Source organism: Cetorhinus maximus, chromosome 28 (assembly GCF_964194155.1).
Source record: "Cetorhinus maximus chromosome 28, sCetMax3.hap1.1, whole genome shotgun sequence".
Classification (NCBI taxonomy): domain Eukaryota; kingdom Metazoa; phylum Chordata; class Chondrichthyes; order Lamniformes; family Cetorhinidae; genus Cetorhinus; species Cetorhinus maximus.
The window spans coordinates 19,892,907-19,905,542 of NC_135906.1; the positions used below are offsets into that span (position 1 = coordinate 19,892,907).

General features: G+C 49.2%; 1 protein-coding gene across 1 annotated transcript in view; it reads left to right on the forward strand.

The window, feature by feature from the left end:
- Positions 1–416: 416 nt before the first annotated feature.
- Positions 417–12,636, forward strand: part of LOC144668896 (PDZ domain-containing protein GIPC1-like) — a 28,542-nt gene continuing 16,322 nt past the window's right edge. The window contains exons 1-3 of the mRNA XM_078531359.1: positions 417–757; positions 7,349–7,534; positions 11,850–12,030. Of these exons, the coding sequence (XP_078387485.1) occupies positions 491–757; positions 7,349–7,534; positions 11,850–12,030 (634 nt within the window). The 5' untranslated portion in view covers positions 417–490. The remainder of the gene's footprint in view (positions 758–7,348; positions 7,535–11,849; positions 12,031–12,636) is intronic.

The following is a 12,636-nucleotide window of genomic DNA, read 5'->3' on the forward strand; positions in this document are numbered from 1 at the left end:
CTCAGTTGGAGACTTCAGTTTATGCTGATAAGTCACTATAAAGAAAGTTAGACTTATGAGAATACTCAATCTTCCAATTCCATACACCTGAATGATTGTGTGTAATGGAATCTATAGAATGGAATTTGCTGGAAAGTGACCATGATTCAGGTGTTGCTTCTGTTGGTTACAATGGATCAGGTCCATTACCCCTGGCTTTTACTTTGGAATAAATATTATATATTAATATTCATATATTGTACATGAATATTCATATAATCTGCATACCTTGTTTTGATTGGTTAATGGAGCCTATTGGGCGTTTACTATTGGTGGAAATGGTCATTAATTATTAAACAGGGCCCCTCGGTGCTGATTGCCGATTGGCTGCCGATGCCGTCAATCACGTCCCGAGAGGAGGGGGGCGGGTGTTTCCCTGACAGGAGACCCCTGGAGACCGGGGCTGTTGAGCCGCCGACGCTGCTGTTGCTACCAGCGCCGAGCCGGGGCGATGCCGCTGGGCCGCTGGAAGAAGGCCGCTCCCTTAGTGGACAATGACGAGGGCTGGCCGGAGCCCGAGGCGGCCCGGGTACCGGAGGAGGCGGACGGGGAGCCGGCCTCAGGATCGGGCGACCCTTCCCGACCCCCGCTCCGGCCGCGCCTGGTCTTCCACACGCAGCTCGCGCACGGCAGCGCCACCGGCCGCGTGGAGGGTTTCACCAATGTCCGCGAGCTCTACACCAAACTCGGGGAGGCGTTCGGAATAGAGCCGGCAGAGGTGAGGGGGAGGGAGGTGAGGTGCAGAGGGGGAGGGAGGTGAGGTGCAGAGGGGGAGGGAGGTGAGGTGCAGAGGGGGAGGGGGTGAGGTGCAGAGGGGGAGGGGGTGAGGTGCAGAGGGGGAGGGAGGTGAGGTGCAGAGGGGGAGGGGGTGAGGTGCAGAGGGGGAGGGAGGTGAGGTGCAGAGGGGGAGGGAGGTGAGGTGCAGAGGGGGAGGGAGGTGAGGTGCAGAGGGGGAGGGAGGTGAGGTGCAGAGGGGGAGGGAGGTGAGGTGCAGAGGGGGAGGGAGGTGAGGTGCAGAGGGGGAGGGAGGTGAGGTGCAGAGGGGGAGGGAGGTGAGGTGCAGAGGGGGAGGGAGGTGAGGTGCAGAGGGGGTGAGGTGCGGGGGGGGTAGGTGAGGGGTAGGGAGGGGGGTAGGTGAGGGGTGGGGAGGGGGGTAGGTGAGGGGTGGGGAGGGGGGTAGGTGAGGGGTGGGGAGGGGGGTAGGTGAGGGGTGGGGAGGGGGGTAGGTGAGGGGTGGGGAGGGGGGTAGGTGAGGGGTGGGGAGGGGGGTAGGTGAGGGGTGGGGAGGGGGGTAGGTGAGGGGTGGGGAGGGGGGTAGGTGAGGGGTGGGGAGGGGGGTAGGTGAGGGGTGGGGAGGGGGGTAGGTGAGGGGTGGGGAGGGGGGTAGGTGAGGGGTGGGGAGGGGGGTAGGTGAGGGGTGGGGAGGGGGGTAGGTGAGGGGTGGGGAGGGGGGTAGGTGAGGGGTGGGGAGGGGGGTAGGTGAGGGGTGGGGAGGGGGGTAGGTGAGGGGTGGGGAGGGGGGTAGGTGAGGGGTGGGGAGGGGGGTAGGTGAGGGGTGGGGAGGGGGGTAGGTGAGGGGTGGGGAGGGGGGTAGGTGAGGGGTGGGGAGGGGGGTAGGTGAGGGGGGTAGGGGAGGGGGGAGGGGAGAGTGGGGAGGGGGGAGGGGAGAGTGGGGACAGGGGGAGGGGAGAGTGGGGACAGGGGGGACAGGAAGAGGGGGAGAGTGGGGACGGGAGGGGTGAACCGGGGGGAACTGAGAGGGGAACCTGAGGGGGGAACTAGGGGTGGGGGGCAACTTGAGGGGGGAGGGGGGCAACTTGAGGGGGGAACTAGGGGCGGGGGAACCTGAAAGGGGAGGGGGAAACTGGGGTTGGGGGGTGGGGGGGCGGAAACATGAGGGGGAGAGGGGAAACTGGTGGGGGAAGGGGGGGAAATTGGATGTGGGGGTTGGGAGCCTGAGGGGGGAGCGGAGAATGCTGGGGGAGGAGAAATGGTGGGGGAAGGGGGGGAAATTGGATGTGGGGGTTGGGAGTCTGAGGGGGGAGCGGAGAATGCTGGGGGAGGAGAAATGGTGGGGTAAGGGGGGGAAATTGGATGTGGGGGTTGGGAGTCTGAGGGGGGAGCGGAGAATGCTGGGGGAGGAGAAATGGTGGGGGAAGGGGGGGAAATTGGATGTGGGTGTTGGGAGCCTGAGGGGGGAGCGGAGAATGCTGGGGGAGGAGAAATGGTGGGGGAAGGGGGGGAAATTGGATGTGGGGGTTGGGAGTCTGAGGGGGGAGCGGAGAATGCTGGGGGAGGAGAAATGGTGGGGGAAACTGAGGGGGAACTGAAGGCGGAGGGGGGAAACTGGGGGGGGGCGGACGCGGAGGAGGTGGGAAACTGAGGGGTGGGGGAGGTGAAAGTGAAATGGGGCTTTGTCTCACAACTTCAAACTCCATATGGTATTGTAAATGAGTCTTTATTTCCAGCCAGTGAGAATGGAAAAGGAAGAGTTTCTGAGACAGTATGGCTGATCATCTGCTTTAACCCTTGTTTCCTCTAGTGTAAAGAAATATTATTTAATCTCAATCTTAAATATGCTTAATGACTGAGTATCCTCAGCTCTCTGGGGTAGAGGATTCCATTGATTCACAACGGTCTGAGTGAAGAAATTGCCCCTCGACTCAGCCCTAACTGGCTGGCTCTTTATCCTGGGGTTATGCTCAGGCCTGACTCTCCAGACAGATGGAATAGCCTCTCAACATCTGCCTTGGAAGGAAAGGGGTTTACCCAGAGCAGTGTTGTCAAAGCAGCATCAATGAAAACGAAATGCTTGCTGCTTGGGCATTAGGCATTGCTGTGGAATGCAGCTACAAACCAGCCTGCCAAGGGAACCTTTTCAAACGGCACATTCGTCCTGGAATGTTGGCTTGAATATCCTGGTCCTGTAGGTGTGGAACCATGCTCACTCTTCACAACAAATGTAACACTCATCCGAAAGGGCGAAGAAAATGAAAAAATTCTTCTACCCTCCCCAGATTCTCTGGGACTACAACCATGTCCCAGAATGGAGAACGCGCCTAGTACACGTTGAAGAGTGCCGCAGGTGCAGGCGAGCTAAGTTGATCATCTTTGCAGCAAGTGGGAAAGCAAACCTTTAGATTTAACTATCCCCAGAGAACAGACAATCAACAACAGCATCTCCCAAACAACATTTCACCAGCCTCAGGTACAAAGTGGGGTGCCACCCTGCTGTGCCAGTCTTCCAGTAGATTCGATGCTGGTTTGAATTGGTTGGGTTTTTGCCTGTTGGGGCACATGGCTGTAATCTAAACATTACAAATAGATTCATTATTCGGATTAGTCTCGCCAGGTCTTGTAACTTTCTGCAGTGTAGCATATAGTACTCCATCTTACCACCTTTATGACAACATCTCACATTTATACAGTGCCTTTAATGTAGTCAAACACCCTGGGATGCTTTACAGGAGTACTTATAGGAACATAGGAGCAGGAGCAGGCCCTTCAGTCCATTGAGTCTGCTCCGCCATTCTGACAGATCGTGGCTGGTCATCTACTTCTATTCCGTTTCCCCCCACTATCAAACAGCACTGAGCCATATAAGGAGATTATTAGGACAGCTTGTTCAAAGAAGTAGGTTTTATGGAGCTTATTAAAGGAGGAAAGAGAAGTTTAGGGAGGGAAATCCAGAGCTCGGGGCCTTAGAAACTGAAGATGGGGCTGCCAGTGATGGAGTGGTGAAAATCAGGGAAGTGCAAGGATTAGAGGACTGCAGAGATCTCGGGCGGTGATTGTTATGGTCTGTATGTCATCCAGCTATGAAATTTTCTTACAAAAATATTGAAGGATGAACAGGATTTTGCAGTTTATTACGTCTGACCTGACTTACCGATCTAGTTTCCACACAGATTTTCCATTGTGTGCCTTGCTAGTATTGGACATTGACTGTTTTTACAAGTTTATTATTTTGAGATAGCACAGTGTGTTTATTCAGCAGGGCAGTTCACAAGGCAGCTGCACGTTCTGGTGTGCAGCTGCTGTACTGTGGCGCTGAGTGTCTGAGTGATGCAGTAGAGGAGCTTGAAATCCTAAGGGAAAGGTGGTTAAAAAGCACAAACAGCAGTGGAGTTAGTCCCTCGGTTAGAGACCAATGAAGAGAGCAATTGCTAGTGTCCTTGTTCTTCCTGGGGTAGTGAATTTCAGCAGCAACATTACTGGGGTGCTACAGTAGCCTCATGGGAGGGAAAAAATGGTGCAGCCCAGTGATCCCGTGCTGAATATCGGGCGGGTATCAGGTGAGGATACGTGAGCGTGGCTTTATCCCTTGAGTATCAAAGGCTGTAGGGTGATCAAATCGAGGTGTTTAACATGAGAAATGGATATTTGAGCGGAGGGAAATCGAGGGAAACTCTGGTGGGAGGAATCCAGAACAAGGGGGCATAACCTTCTAGTTAGAGACAGGCTGTTCAGGAAGGGAATCAGGAAGCACTTCTTCACTCTCAGGGTGGTGGAAGTCTTGAACACTCTGCTAAAGTCCTGTGGATACCCTGATCAACTAGAATTTCAGTAAAAGCCTGTCGATTGCGGTCTGGATAAAGTAGGGGAAAGTAAGTTGTCCAGAGGAGGTAGAGAGTCTGCAAAGGGATATGGAAAGGTTAAGTGACAAAGATTTGACAGATGGAGTTCCATGTGGGGGAAAATATGAACTTGTCCACCTTGGCAGGAAGAATGGAAAATCAGTATACTATTGAAATGGAGAGAGATTGTAGAACTAGGTGGCACAGAGGGATCTGGGTGTCCTGGTACATGGAATCACAAAAAGTTAGTATGCAGGTACAGCAAATGATTAGGAAGGCCGATGGAATGTTGGTGTTTATTGCAAGGGGAATGGAATATAAAAGTAGGGAAGTTTTACTGCAGCTGCACAGGGCATTGGTGAGACCACATCTGGAGTGCTGTACAGTTTTGATCTCATTTGAAAAAATATATATAGTTGCATTTGAAGCAATTTAGGGAAAGTTCACTTGACTCATTCCTGGGATGAGGGGCTTATCCCATGAAGAAAGGTTGGACAGGTTGGGCCCATACCCAATGGAGTTTAGAACAATGAGAGGTGATTTTATTGAAATATATAAGATCTTGAGGGGACTTGACAGGATGGATGCTGAAAGGATGGCTACCCTTGTGGGAGAAACTAGAACCAGGGGACACAGTGTAAGAAGTCTACCATTTAAGGTGGAGATGAGAATTTTCTTGTTCCTGAGGGCCGTTAGTCTCTTCCCCAGAGAGCAGTGGAGGCTTGGTCATTGAATATATTCAAGGCTGAATTAGACAGATTTTTGGTTGATAAGGGAGTCAAGGGTTACAAGGGGCAGATGGTAAAGTGGAGTTGCGATCAGCCACGATCTTATTGAATGGCAGAGCAGGCTCAAAGGGCTTGAGATGAGATGTTAAACCAAAGCTCTTTCTGTGCTCCCGGAGCAGGACAGTTCTCTGTGCGTGCTGGCCAATGTATCCCTCAGCCGATATCAATAGCTATGCACAGAGATGGATGTTGTATTTGCCTAGGCTACAGTGAATAGATTTCCAATAAAGGTCACTGGCTGTGAAAGGCTTTGAACCACTTTGGTCTTTCTTTCCCTTTCAACCCAGGATGACCTCAATCTGGTGTTAGAGGCCCACATGGGAGCTTTATCCTTTCACTGTACTAAACTTCTGAAATGTCATTTTTTAAATGAGGTGTTGGGGATCTGGAATGACAGGTGAAATTAGTGCTTTATTAAAGGCCTGTACTAAAACTGAGCTAGTCAGCTTAAGTACTTTTTTCAAATTAATAAAGGGTTCGATAAGGCGGGTGTAGAGATGTTTCCACTTGTCAGGGAGTCAGTGTAAAGATTGTTACTAATAAACCCAGTAAGGAATTCAGGAGAAGCTTCCTTATCCCGAGAGTGGTTAGAATATATAACTCACTACCACGGAAAGTGGTTGAGGTGAATAGTATAGATGTATTTAAGGGGAAGCTGGATAAACACACAAGGGAGAAATGAATAGGAGGATACACTGATGGGGTGAGATGAAGTAAGGTGGGAAGAGGTTCATGTGGAGCATAAAGGCAAACGTAGACCAATTGAGCCAAATGCCTGTCACCGGACTGTAATTTCTGTGGGATTCTATGCAGTTCAGTGTAACCAAAACCTCAACCAGTTTGATGTAATCCCAGGTTAGGAGGAGTCCTTCCCTAGTCTGTAGGGCCTATTATTAATTGCTTTTATTTTGGACGAACCAACCTCCCCTATCTGTGGACGTGTGACACACTCCCCCGCACCCCCCCCCCCTGCCGCCACACACACACACACAAGACAATACCCTGCATTTATAAAAACAAAAAACTGCGGATGCTGGAAATCCAAAACAAAAACAGAAATACCTGGAAAAACTCAACAGGTCTGGCAGCATCGGCGGAGAAGAACAAAGTTGACATTTCGAGTCCTCGTGACCCTTCAACAGAACTAAGTAAAAATAGGAGAGGGGTGAAATAAAGCTGGTTTAAGGTGGGGGGTGGGGGTGGGGGTGGGGGGGAGGGTGGTTGTAGGGACAAGCAAGCAGTGATAGGAGCAGATAATCAAAAGATGTCACAGACAAAAGAACAAAGAGGTGTTGAAGGAGGTGATATTATCTAAAAGAATGTGCTAGTTAAGAATGATTGACAGGACACGCAAGGTACAGATAGCTCTAGTGGGGGTGGGGTGAAATAAGACTAAAAGGGCATAAAAGGTATAGATTTAAAAATAATGGGTCCTTTTGTTTTTTCCAATAATTTATATAGATTTTTCTTTTCCCACCTATTTCCATTATTTTTAAATCTATACCTTTTATGCCCTTTTGGTCTTATTTCCACCCCACCCCCACTAGAGCTATCTGTACCTTGCGTGTCCTGCCATCTATTCTTAACTAGCACATTCTTTTAGATAATATCACCACCTTCAACACCTCTTTGTTCTTTTGTCTGTGACATCTTTTGATTATCTGCTCCTATCACTGCTTGCTTGTCCCTACAACCACCACCCCCCCCAACTTCTCTCCCCCCCCCACCGCCAACCTTAAACCAGCTTATATTTCACCCCTCTCCTATTTTTACTTAGTCCTGTTGAAGGGTCATGAGGACTCGAAATGTCAACTTTGTTCTTCTCCGCCGATGCTGCCAGACCTGCTGAGTTTTTCCAGGTATTTCTGTTTTTGTTTTGAATACCTTGCATTTGGTCGATATGAACCAGCCTAACCACGCATGTCTTGCTGTGTTACTCCACAGATCATTTTCTGCACTCTGAACACCCACAAAGTGGACATGGATAAACTGCTGGGTGGGCAGATTGGCCTCGAAGATTTCATCTATGCTCACATCAAAGGGCAGAAGAAAGAAGTGGAAATCTACAAGTCGGAAGACGCATTGGGATTGACCATCACTGACAATGGTGCAGGCTACGCATTTATCAAGGTAGCTCTTGGAGTCATCTTTGAGTGAAGTTGTGGGGTTAGTGCACTGTCCTCTCATCTTGCATTCCTGAGTAATTAAGTGAATTATACATATGAAGCCCACGAGCTATGAATTTGGACATTTGACTTCTATTATTTGTAAATGTCCTCATTGTACAACATTAGCTAGGATGGATAACTAGCCTATGCCTAACAGTGGGTCTCCTCCAAGCAAGTTATTGACACACTCCCTTTGTAACACACACTTGTATTCTGCTGCTGAGGTACAGCAGTGTTTGTTTTCTCACCCAAAAGGTGGCACCTTTGACAGTGCGGCACTCCCTCAGTACAGTGCTGGGAGTGTCAGCCTCGATTTTGTGCTCGATCTCTGAACGTAAGAGATGGGAACAGGGTTGGACTATTTGACCCATTGAGCCTACTCCGCCTTAAATGTATTCAATGACGGAACATCCACAACCCTCTGGGGTAGAGGATTCACAACCCTATGAGTGAAGTAATTTCTCCTCATTTCGGTCCCAAATGATCGGTCCCTTGCCCTGAGACTGTGCCCCCCCCGCCCTGTGTTCTAGATCCCCCAGCCAGGGGAAACAACCTCTCTCTATCTGTCCTGTCGAGCCTCTTCATAATCTTGATTGTTTCAATGAGATTGCATCTCATTCTTTGAAACTCCAGAGAATATAGACCTTATTTACTCAGGTTCTCATCGTAGGGCAAGCCTCTGAGGTGGGGCTTGATCCTGCAACAGGTGAGCGTGCCACCTAATGAGTCAAAGCTGACAACAGTAGTGAATTCCCCAGCACGAACATTGATTTGGGGATCCACCCAGACTTAGAGGGAGTAGTCATGCAGGTTTCGCAGGTCTAACTGGCACTGATTCTTCAGGGATGGATAGGGTTAGGAAAGGTGAAAGACCTTTTAAATAAAAAAAAAGAGACAGACAGAAAGTTGTAACTATTCTGCCAGTTTTGAGGGGTCGCTAGTGTGACCGAAGAGGATTCACCACCCACCCCACCCCATCCCAAGAAAAGCCATGGAAAGATTCTTTCTTGTAATTCAGTCAGATTAAGAGGGCGCAGGTTTAAGATTATTGACAAAAAAGCTAAAATGCAGTTAATTGCTATGATCTGGAACGTGCTCCTGAAAGGGTGATGGAAGCAAGTTCAGTTGTAACTTTCAAGAAGTAACTGAACATATACTGGAAAAGAAAACAATCAGCAGGGCTATGAGAAAAAGCAGGAGGAGCAAAACTAATTGGATAGATCTTTCAAAGACCTGGCACTGGCACGATGGGCAGAATGGCCGGCCTCCTTTATTTGTTATATGATTTGCAAATTGGTCACATTACCAGACTAACTCGATACTGCCGTAACTAGGACTAGTCCCTAAGACTGTGTTGCCTTGAGGGAGGAGGCAAACCGCATAATTCAAACAAAAATGTGCCATGTGATTTGCTCTGGCATGCGAGTGACTCCTTAGCTGCTTCTGACTTGAGATGGCATTTAATCAAATCCATAAACCCCAACAGCCGGCCCCCTCCCCCAGCCGGTTCGCTGTTTCGGAGAAGTGTAGAATTTTATTCAGCTCCTGCATTAAGAAAGAATAATCACACAATTTAAATATTAATGGAATATGTAGTCTTAGTTGTTGGGACTATAAGGAGTTCTGATTCTCTGCTCAGGGCACTAGGACTGTCTTAGGGAGGCACAGAGTAGGTTGAGTAGCTGCAGAATGCTTTTCTATTTGTTACCTTGGGAAACACTTAAGGTTATAAGGGAGCTAAGGATCACTGAGTTTAGTCTAAGAGATGCCAGCAAAGACCGATTTAGAATAAAAAGGTTACATTGACTTCTCCCAAACTTCAGCCATTGCTGATTTGAATGTAGGAATAGGCCATTCAGCCCCCTGAGCTTGTTCCGCTATTCGGTTAAGTAATGGCTGACCTGTGTCTTAACCCATTTATCTGCTTTTGTGCTGTATCCTTTCGATGCTCTTCTTGACAAAAGAAAACTTATTAATCTCGGTCTTGAAAATTTCAATTGACCCTCAGCATTCACAGCCTTTTGGGGCAGTGAGTTTGAAGCTGTCTCAGAATATTTGTCCCAGTGCGCTGTTCTACCTCCCTGCATCCTCTGGGTATTAGGGGCTCATTTCACTGTCCCCTCTGCACCACAAAACTTGAAAACCGTTTACCTTCCTCAGTCTCATTCCCCCAGGTACAGCCTAAAGGCTTTTTAAAACCCATTGCCAGATCACCTGATTTAACTCCTGTCCTCTCCTTCCTGTGATGCAGTGATTCTCGGCTCCGTCACTCAGTTTTCTGAGTTGTATGAGAGCGACTCTGGAGTGACTATCTCTGATGCACCCTGCTTTCTCACCTGGCCTCGGCTCACTTTCTCCCATAGTGGAATGGCTGAGGCAGTCACGGTCGTGTTGTGCTGTGGGGAGGGCGTTGGTAAGAGTATGTAGCAGGGGTTGGAGACAACAGGGGTAAGACGTTGATCAGCCAAACAAAGTTATAAAGAACTTTTTAAGCTTTGATTGGGTCATTGAAAGGGATGCATTATTTTTGCTGGGAGTTAAAAATGATGCGTCCCAGATTTTTTGGAGAGTTGGGGAAGATGAGGAAGACATCAGTGTTCCTGAGAACACTGATGGGAAATCGCTGCATAGTCTAGAGTTGGACAGGGTGGCACAAAACTCATCTGCTTCTGACTGGTTGCAAATTATGTAGTTGATGCTGCACTTTGTCACTAGATGGAGATGCTGTATGTGAAACAAGGTGGGGTTCTTGCAAGGGATCCTACCACCATCAGTGTTGGATCTGCAAGGCACCCATACATCACCACAGTGTTAGAGGATGGCAGGCCTGTCCCCACCAGCACTGTACCCCAGTGGTACACAGCGACAGACCCATCCCCACCAGCACTGTACCCCAGTGTTATACAGGGACAGACCCATCCCCACCAGCAGTGTATCCCAGTGTTATACAGCAACAGACCCATCCCCACCAGCACAGTACCCCAGTGTTATACAGTGACAGACCCGTCCCCACCAGCACTGTACCCCAGTGTTATACAGTGACAGACCCGTCCCCACCAGCACTGTACCCCAGTGTTATACAGTGACAGACCCATCCCCACCAGCACTGTACCCCAGTGTTATACAGCGACAGACCCATCCCCACCAGCAGTGTATCCCAGTGTTATACAGGGCCAGACCCATCCCCACCAGCACTGTACCCCAGTGTTATACAGTGACAGACCCATCCCCACCAGCACTGTACCCCAGTGTTATACAGTGACAGACCCGTCCCCACCAGCAATGTACCCCGGTGTTATACTGGGACAGACCCATCCCCACCAGCACTGTACCCCAGTGTTATACTGGGACAGACCTGTCCCCACCAGTACGGATCCCCAGTGTTATAGAGTGACAGACCTGTCTCCACAATACTGTATACCAGTGTTATACTGGGACAGACCTGTCCCAACCAGTACTATACCCCAGTGTTATACAGTGACAGACCTGTCCCCACCAGTACGGTACCCATGTTATACAGTGACAAACCTGTCCCCACCAGTACTGTACCCCAGTGATGTACAGTGACAGACCTGTATCCCAGTGTTATACAATGACAGACCTGTCCCCACCCATACTGTATCCCAGTTATACAGTGACAGACAGACCTGTCCCCACCCATATTGTATCCAGTGATGCATGGTGACAGACCCGTCCCCACCAGCACTGTACCCCAGTGTTATACAGGGACAGACCCGTCCCCACCAGTACGGTATCCCAGTGTTATACAGTGACAGACATGTCCCCACCGGTACTGTACCCCAGTGTTATACATTGACAGACCTGTCTCCACAATACTGTACCCCAGTGTTATATTGGGACAGACCTGTCCCCACCAATACGGTACCCCAGTGTTATACAGTGACAGACCTATCCCCACAGTATTGAACCCCACTCTTATAGTGACAAACCTGTCCCCACCAGTACTGTACCCCAGAGTTATACAGTGACAGACCTGCCCCCACCAGTATAGTATCCCAGTGTTATACAGTGACATTCCTGTTCCCACCAGTACTGTACCCAGTGTTATAGAGTGACAAATCTTTCCTTTGACTTCCCATCATACCTATAGTGGGTTTGTGTCTATCACCAGTTCCCCTGTCAAAGGGGGGCAAAAGCCTGTCTATTTTACCTGATCTCCTTTCCCTTACCACTTTGCTGCTTGTAAAATGTTTCATTCTTCACAAAAGGGAGGCAGGAAAAGCCCCCAACCTAAAACACTGTGATTTAATTGCCAGAGAATTAAAGAAGGCAGCCTCATTGACCGAATGCAGGTGATCAAAGTTGGGGATCTGATTGAGTCAATCAATGGCCAGAGTGTCATCGGTTATCGCCACTTTGAGGTTGCCAAGCTGCTGAAAGGGTTGGTGAAGGGACAGCTGTTCACACTGCGCCTCGTGGAGCCGCTGAAGGCTTTTGGTGAGTGAGTGAGTGACCCTCTTGTGTAATTCGAATGTTGCTGGGTTAGTGGCATGCTCCTCTCTCCTCCTGTTAAGCCCAGAAACCTTTCTGAACTGACAAATCCCAGGGGCTTCCTCTCTCTCTCCTCTTCAAGATGTACTTGTTATAATCCTGAGTCACACAAGCCTTCATCTGAAGTGAATTTGATTAAAAACATCAGTATTTTAGTGACAGGGAAAGACTCTTTGGCCCAACAATCCTCCTTTTCAACCCCAATCTGCCCACATTACCATGAAAACAATGTTGAAGTGGACAATATAATTGGGCTTAATATTATTCAATATAATTTCTAAAGAGAGAAAGGGATGAGGGAGTGAACGTACATAATACGAACCAGGAGTAAGCCATTCAGCCCCTCGAGCCTGCCGTTTAATAAGAACATGGCTGATCTGATAACTTGAAATCTGCATCCCACCTACCCCCAAGAGCAGGCTCGAGGGGCTGAATGACCTACTCCTGCCCCTTGTTCGTATGTTTGCATTATGTATGTTCACTCATAATATTAAACCCAATTATACTGCCCACTTCAGCATTGTTTTCATGGTAATTAATTCCACAGCTTTG